An 8569-nucleotide genomic window follows, 5' to 3' on the forward strand; every position below is an offset into this window, starting at 1 on the left:
GATTTGCCCAGCTTCACATACTTTATAAGTGTCTGAGACTGGATTTGAACTCAGAAAGATGAGTCTTCCTGACTTTAGGCCAAGCACGGTATCCACTGCGCCACCTCACTGCCCCCTGTCCTCCTAGTAAACTGTAATGTGACCACAGAAAGTGTTTGATTAATATTTGTTGTAGAACTTAAGAAGTACATGAAACATTTTAATATAAAATACACTTAATTTCATTGCTGTAGCATTTACTCAAGTAAAAACTATTGGGCATACACTATTGCCAGTAGGTGCATAACAAATAGTGAATTAGATATGAAGAAACATATTTGAAGATACAATATTATTTTATGGAGAACTTTCATACTAGAAAAGAACGATTTTTTAGGAAAATTGGTCAAATGAGAAATAAAGAACCTTTGAACAAAAAATCAAAAAGAATTTCCACAGTAATTGGATAAGACTATAAATTCCTAAGCAAGAGATATGAGAAATTGACTTTTAATCAAAACAATGATAAATTGATACTAACCTTTTAGACATCCCTTTTAAAAAATGGTTCTTGTTAGAAAGTAGGGAAAAAGAGTACCTGTGTTTTCTGATTTTACTACCTCTTCAGGTGCTTTGTGTGGGATAGGCCATTCTATGTCCTCTCTGGCTTCTTGCTCAGTGCAGTCTGTTGTTTGAGCTGTATTCTCTTTAAAGGCTTCAACCATTTTTAAAGATTCTCGCATCTTCTTCATGATTTTATTCTGTGGGGGTGAGGAGAGAATGATTATGATTCTGTCTCTCCTCTATATGATAGGCCAGATACATATCTTCCTTCTAAAATGCCAGGCAAATATAAAATAGAGGAAGCATACAATTATTTATCATGTACCTACTAAGAGCAAGGTAGTGAGCAAAGCACTTTACAAAGATCCTCTCATTTGATCCTCAAAACAACCCAGAGAAGTCAGTTTGATATTAACTCCATTTCACAGTTGAGGAAACTGAGGTGGAACACAGATTAGTGCCCGAAGTCACACAGCTAGTAACTGTGTAAGGGTAGATATGAACTCATGTCTTCCTTACTCCAGGGCCAGGGCTCTATGCTCTGGTCCACCTAGTGACTCACAATTGAGGAGCAAAGACATACAATCACAAATATCATCATGCTTAACAAACAACAAAATAAAAATTAAGAGTCTACTCAGACCAAAGTAAAGTATACTGGGTGTCATGACTCAGACCAAAAATTCAATAGAAAGTACAAAATGAGGTCCCAGCTTCAAGGAGCTTATATTCTGTGCTACCCACACACAGAGAAACAAGAGGGAAGGTCTGGCTAGACTGTTGCCAATAAACTGACAATTTCACTGGCTGATCCATAAGTACAGAATAAGTTATCATTCATATAGAACTTCATGTTTGTTATCCGCTTTAAGCTTTACAACAACAACTATGAGATGAGTAGTACAGGTCTGGCTGACCTATTTTACATGTGAAGAAACTGAGGCTTGGAGCCTTTCCCATAGTCAAAGAGCTGCCAATTCAAAGACAGGTCTGCTGACTCCAAGTATAGCCCTCTATGAATCCATAGTGCCAAAGGTCTCTGAATTGAAAGATAACATCTGGTGAAATGTGAAAGTTGATTTGGGGGATTTTACAACTACAACACTCAGTAAAGAACTTGGAGAAGGTCCAGAGGAAAACAATAGGATTAATAGTTTAGAAATTTTCCATTAAGTGAAGAGGGAAAAGGGGACCTGTTTGTTTAAGTGAAATAAATGGGCTTTCAGAAATAGTAATCGACAAAGAAACTGGTTGAGTTTCTGAAACAACCTCACTTATCTCAACTTACTTTGAGTTTGATGACTTTCCTCAGCTGAGTTTTCATGGTTTCATTTGACAATTTAATTTCACTGAGTTCTTTCTTAAGTTTCTTCACCTTTTCTTCCAGGCTTACTGTTGTAGGGTTCTGCAAACTCTGCTCAGCACTCAATAGAATCTGTTGACTTTTTTCTTTCTCTTGCTGCGTGAATTTCTCGTCTAACTCTTCTGTCAGCAAAGTCTTCATTTTGTTTTGTTCCCGTTGAGTTTCTCCCTGCGTCAAAACAAAGAAGATAGTCCTTACGAGTGTCTTAAATTAGTGAATGTTTCTGGGGTTACCTCTACTGGAGCCATAGGTGATAGGTCAGTACTTTTTTTGGATCCAAGTTAATTTCATCAACAAATACAACCTGCATCCACTTCAGCAGCAAACTAAGTAGAGTACTAGACAATAAATCAGATGGCCTAGGTTTTGAGGTCAAGATTTGTCTCACCTGCCTAGGCCTCAGTTCCTCACCTCTCAAAAATGGGAATCAGGATCATTGTGCCCCATACCCCACAAGGTTATTGGGAGAATCAGTTGGGACAATATAGTTTAAATGCTTTGTAATAGAAAAGTCATATTTCCATTTAAGTCAAAACTTCTTTTTGTTAATGTTTTTGGTTCCATTTGTGAAAGGCACCTATCATTAGCATGAAACCAACTTTTGGCTTAGTTGGAATGGGGTGAGATGTTATTTCCAGCTACTTTATTTGACAACAGAAGCAATGCCATCATTACTTCTATTGTCAGATGAAGTGGTCACGATGACAGAGACAAAATCAAGGAGTCAGACTAGGCCCAGACTCATGAGTCTGAGCTGCAGGCACTTCGCTTTCTGTGCTGCCTCCAAGGAAATCACAGGATGACATTTGAATATAACAAACATATAGGTTTCCACAGGTGTGGATAAAGGCACTCAAGAGAAGACATGTATGATGTTGGCACAGGATGACCTTTGTTCCACCCCTCAGGAAACATAGAAAGGACTCCCACTAGTCCATAAACTAGCTCTAGCATTTTCCTCCCCCTCTGTTGATTTCTATATTTTTCCTAGCTTGTAATGTCCTTGAGAAATCCTGTGGTTTGGACTCCTTGTGGGAGGAAATTAATTTGGAATTACCAGAGAGGAAATATAATATTCTTCTTTCACCCCCAGAGACAAAGACTGACTTCCATAGTCATGGTACTAGCTGAGGGCTTCACTCTCTTGGAAGGGGATTCTAAACAGAGAGACCTACATGGGTCAAATAATACATGGTAATATAAGGGGTCAAAGTTCAGGCCTTTTGCTCCCCCATATTGTGGTGTAGATTTCACTGCTGCCATGTGCATGACTCTCTTCTCATATCAAGATAACCCTAAAGCCAGGAAATCACCTTTTCACCTTGTCTTGATAAGAATCTGAATTGTGGGACCCTGCTGCCCAAAGAATTCCTTCTCCTCTTTTTTGCCTTGGGGTCTGGGGCCTTCATCTCAAGCCATATGGTTGAGAGTCCAAGGGATTCATGTGCTTTTCCCTCAACAGAGATATTAATGGATTTCTTGGGAAGTAATATCCTCCCTCCCTCCCCATTAAACAGGGTCCAGGTTCTCTCTATTGTGCCAGGCCATACTCTGGAAAGGAGTAGAAAAGGAAGAGGTAGAAAATGAGTATTGGAGCTTCCCCTGAAAAGCCATCACAATGAGATGCCACTGAGCCTTGGAAGCCTGGCTCCTGGATTGGTGAACATTCAAGGCTCTCAAGTAGACACTAGGAGAATCCAAACCACTAGATGGCAGTAGTGGGCATGTCACTTGCCACATTGGCAGTGAGCATACTCACACCCTCCATAAAAAGATAATCAGCTCCAAAGGCTTAAAACTCTCTGTACTCATCAAGTTGAGTTAGAGACCTGACATTTATATTGTGTTTTTAAGGTTGGCTCAGAGCTGTACATTTAATACCTTATCAGACCAAAAAAAAAAAATCGTACAAGCAGTTACTTGTGTATTCATATTAGAATGGACACTGAAATAATTGTTTTTGATGAAACCTTTGTTGATGCTGAGTACAATTGGTTTGGAGAGGTGAGGGGGAGAAGAAGACAAAAAGAATATATATTGACACTCCTAAAGTACAGCACAAGCCAGCTTTCGTTCCTAATGGAATCAAAACATTAGCAGCTCCTCAGATAAGAGTTTAAATTAAAAAAAAAAAAATATATGTGGTAAAACTAAATTTTTTTCAAACCAGACAATCTGATTTCCAAAACATTACTGCAGATTAATTTTCATTAATTGCAACCATATTATTTAGATATACACCTAAGTGATTTAAAAAATTAATTCACAAAATTAATTGCTAGTGCACTCCCCACAGGCAAACGCTTTATTTTGGTGGCACAGAATTTTGTTAGGTATAATAATGCCTTCCATTTTCAGGGCACTTAAAGGTTCACAAAGCATTTCAGATCCATTGACTGGTTTGAGCCTCATTACAATCCTGTTAGTTAGTTAGTTAGGTCGTATCATCTCCATTGTATGGATGAGTAAATAAACCCTAAGAGTCGAAGCTATTTATTCAAGGTCAACCAAGAACCAATGGATGGAGCTAGGATCCAGATGCAGATCTCATCCTAAGTTCCGCATTACACCATGCTGCATGAGCAACAATACTGTAAAGGGGATGACCTGGAACTATTTGGGCCTCAGTTGAAAGGGGTTCCACTTAGTTAATTTGCATTCTGTGTTCCCCATTAGATTCTGAAAATTCATCAGCCAGAGTATATTGTGCATGCTCCTAGTGATGGGCTCTCATTGGCCAACCCATCAGTAATGTTCTCTCTTCAAAAAGACTTCTCCCTACTAGGGGTCATTGTGTCTGAAATCTCTCCCTTTGATAATCATTGTGATAGGATCTTCTTTTAAAATTGCATGACAAATTTCCACGCTCAAAAAATCAAGTGTGTTTATAATGAAGAAGGAGGAGTACAGACTTTCTGCTTACTTCTATGCAACATCAGGAGTATAAGAGTTAATCAGTTTGTCATCCCTCAACAACACTCCGCCCCAAAAAAACCTTTAAGAATGTTAATAATGTTGTTAGTTTTATGCACAATAGGTAAAATTGAGGCCATTAATATAATTTTAAAAATATTAGTTTTTCATTGCCATATACTTCCATGGACCTTACTTTCTTTTTCTCTAAATCCCATCTTCCTTGAAAGAAATCATCAGTGGCACATTTCCCTTCTGAGAATTTTAGGGACTTCTGCTCCCGAATCTTTTCTTCAGTTTGGGGTGAGTCACACACAGCCTCTTGATAGAGTTGGTGCAGCTGTTCCACCTGCAGAGTTAGCAACTGGATCTCTTGCAGCAGGACATTGGTTTTCTGCACAGAAGTTACAAAAGTGAGATTGTTCCCTATATCCCATTTTTGCTCCTTCCTTTTGAAGCCAAACACCCAATTACAATTATTATAGTCAAAATATGGATTTCATTATGCTGATATGATTTTCCCTTAGGGAAATCTATTGTGTAGATCATTGGTTGGAATGAAGAGAAGAGAAGGGAGGCTGATGGATGAAAACAAAACACTTCAGTTTAAACTTAACAATGGAACCATCCATGGAAATTTTCAGGACACCAGAGAACCCTCCACAATTAAAGGAGCTAGAATCCTAGGCAAAATCAAGATTTCTATGGAAGGACTCTGCAACACACATTCAATCCAAAATAAACATCAACATTTGTGTGAATTGCAGGTGGAGAGAGAGAGGAAGAGACAGTTTCCCTATGATGATTTCAGGGTTAAGAATTATCTATTTGATTCTATTGGTGCAACTATTCTGATGAAATTGAACAAGTGCTTTGACTTTGTCTTATTGATAATTTTTTGGTTTTACATACAATAGATAAGCATCCTCTATAGGGAAAAAAAAAAGTTGGAAGACCATCACATGCGCACTAGATATGCTTCCAAGTGACTTTGTGAGATCTCCTTAAGAACTGATACAAGCAGCATTACTGCTTGTTAACAACAGCATTACATTGTTAACAATTGGAAATATCCTGATATGAGAAACAGTAAAATTAGCTTTATAGAATGTTTCACTCTTTCTCTTGCCTTACTATGGCAAAAACTCAACAACAGAAATGGAATTAAAATTTAAAAGCAGTCACAAGCATTTCCTAATTTAGGAACCAACTTAGACCTTATGAACAGAAAATTTTAAAGTGGCAGCTTTTCTGCCAACATACTCACGGATATCCAAGACTGTTCATCAGCAATAATGTCCTGTATCCTTTCTCTCACAGCTTCTTCTGTAGCTGGGACTGTGATGAGGATGTTACTCAGAAGAATAGCTAGGTGATGGATAAAGCTCTGGCATTGGGTCTGGGTGGTTTTACTTTCCCAGTTAAGGAGGAATGGCATTTGCTCTCTTGTGGACACTTCCTTTTCCTTGAGAAATAAATCATGTTGATCATGCCATTTACTGACACACTGACATCGAGTGCACTCTTTAGGTCTTGGTGAAAAAAGGTGAATAGTCACTCATTAATACTTTTGTTTAAATTTAAAACTTTTTTTATTGAAGCCTTCTCCATGCCAAATGGAAGTTCTGCACAGTTGCAGACATGACACCCAGGCAAAGGTCAAGCTGCTAGAAAATGTGGTTTACCTTTGGGAGATGATTAGCCACTTAAGGGTCATTCTAATGATTGTTGCCTTTAATTGTCCTTCTTTTCAACCTTGCCCAGTGTCTTGGCAACCAGACAGAATCCTCTTTTTCTCCCTTTTACTGGCCCTTAAGTTTATATTGATCTCTTGTTCCTCATAAAAGTTTGGTTCCCAACTCCATTTTAGGCTCCTGAGTATTTTCTCTTCTAAAACATTTTGGGAAATGCACATCTCAGAAGACAAGTTGTCTTCTTGCAGCTGTGCTGCAAGACTTCATTTTCTTTTACCTTGTAAGAGGGGTGTCCAATAGCCCTCAACCTCACAGTCAGTTGGATGGTGGGTCATATTATAAGCAATGTAGAATTGGAAATAGGAGACTGATACAATTCAAGTGTCATGTCTGGGCACAATCCTTTCTAGGCCTCCTCTTCCTGAGCCTTACACTACTAGTAATTCCTGGGACTTCCTCAAGTATCTGTATTTTAAATAACCTGGGCTATAATCCACCCCCCTAACCTCCACTAAACCCTCCTGTACACACACACCCCAAAAAGGATATTGGCTCTCCTTTCTCCTCACAGCAGGCCATTGTCTCTATACCCAACAAAAAGTGGAATATTTTACATAATGGTGACTCCTAAGGCATGTGCCTTTTGACTTGATATAAACTCTGTGATTGGTAATCAGTATGGAGATCTTAGGACAGTAATAAGCTAATGATGAAACCTTTTGGAGAATCAAGGATTTTTTTAGCAGAGACCTTAAGAGTTCAACCCTCTCCTTTAACATATGAGGAAACTAAGTCTCAGAGAGATGAAATGGCTTGCCCAAGGTCATCAAGCAAGTGAGTTAGCAGGACTAGGAGCCAGGAAGCCTCCATCTTGATAAGTGAATTTTTCACCATATCACCCAATGTGGAAACAAATGTGAAAACACCTTACCTTTGAAGGCTTTCATGTTCTGAAATTCTTTCCCTTAAGACCCACTTTTCTTTTTCTAGCATCTCAATGCTGATGTCTTTTAAAGTGCTTATCCTTTTGGCCGAAGCATTGATTTCTTCTAAATCTTTGACCTGTCCTTTCAAAGACCAGATCTGAGAACTTTGTCTGGCATTACGTTCTCTGTAACTATCCAGTTTGGATTTCATTGCTCTCAATGCAGATTCTTTTCTTAGCAGTCTGTTCTGAAGCTTGCTTATCTATATAGGAAGAGAAAATATAAATATGGTGTTAGCCTTCATACCAGAAAACTTTAAATAGCCTTTAATTATAATTAAGTTTAAACTAAAGTGTTTTGTTTTCATACATCAGCCTTTCTTCTCTCCTATTCATTCCAACCAAGGAGAGAGAGAAGAAGAAGGGGGGAGAGAGAGAAAGAGAAAGAGAGAGAGAGAGAGAGAGAGAGGAAGGATTAATAGATCTTGAGAGTTGGTCACTTTTCTGAAACCAGTTTTTAAAAGAATCATATGCTATTAGAATTTTTCCTTGGGAGAAATTTTAAAATTTCTGCTTCCTCATGTCTCAGTAAGCAAATAAAATCCTCTAAATGAAGGAAAATTGAGCTACCCCTACATTTAGTTGGCCCTTAACTATGAGGCCTTAGTCTAATTTCCCAGTTCAGATTTATTTACTAGGCTGAGTGTGATCTTGAGAACTACTGAGAGAGGAGAAAGAAAGACAAATTTACCTTTACTTAACATTGCAAAAGAACATTTGTTTTATAAAGAAAAAGGTCAGAAATTGCATCAATTGCAAGCACTGTAATGCCTAACAGGAAAGATGACCTAAGAACCAAGTGCTTTAAGCCAAAGATTGTTACTTTAGACTCCATTCAGAGAAAGAAGAAGGAGGGTACCTTACTCTATCTTAAGAAGCATAATAGAGAAATGAAGGGAGCTAAAGACAACTATGTGCTTATGATACATACAAAAAAGATCTTACATTAATGTTCCATCAACATAAAAAAATTGATATTTGTTGAGTATTTAAAGTTTGCAAAGCACTTTACATACCTTATCTTCTATGAACCTTAGAACAAAGTAGCTAAATAATATTTACAGGCATTAT

General features: G+C 38.0%; 1 protein-coding gene across 1 annotated transcript; it reads right to left on the bottom strand.

The window, feature by feature from the left end:
• Positions 1 to 599: 599 nt before the first annotated feature.
• LOC114022807 (coiled-coil domain-containing protein 170-like) lies at positions 600 to 7708 on the bottom strand (the record flags this gene model as incomplete). Its single annotated transcript, XM_027835239.1, has 5 exons — positions 7445 to 7708; positions 6087 to 6351; positions 5016 to 5213; positions 1832 to 2074; positions 600 to 740 (listed from the first exon to the last, which is right to left on the bottom strand). Coding segments are annotated over exons 1-5 (1053 nt in total), but the record flags the coding sequence as incomplete, so codon positions are not given.
• Between the last annotated feature and the right edge of the window lie 861 nt (positions 7709 to 8569).

This window comes from Vombatus ursinus, unplaced genomic scaffold, assembly GCF_900497805.2.
Source record: "Vombatus ursinus unplaced genomic scaffold, bare-nosed wombat genome assembly UNPS02004306.1, whole genome shotgun sequence".
Taxonomy (NCBI): Eukaryota; Metazoa; Chordata; class Mammalia; order Diprotodontia; family Vombatidae; genus Vombatus; species Vombatus ursinus.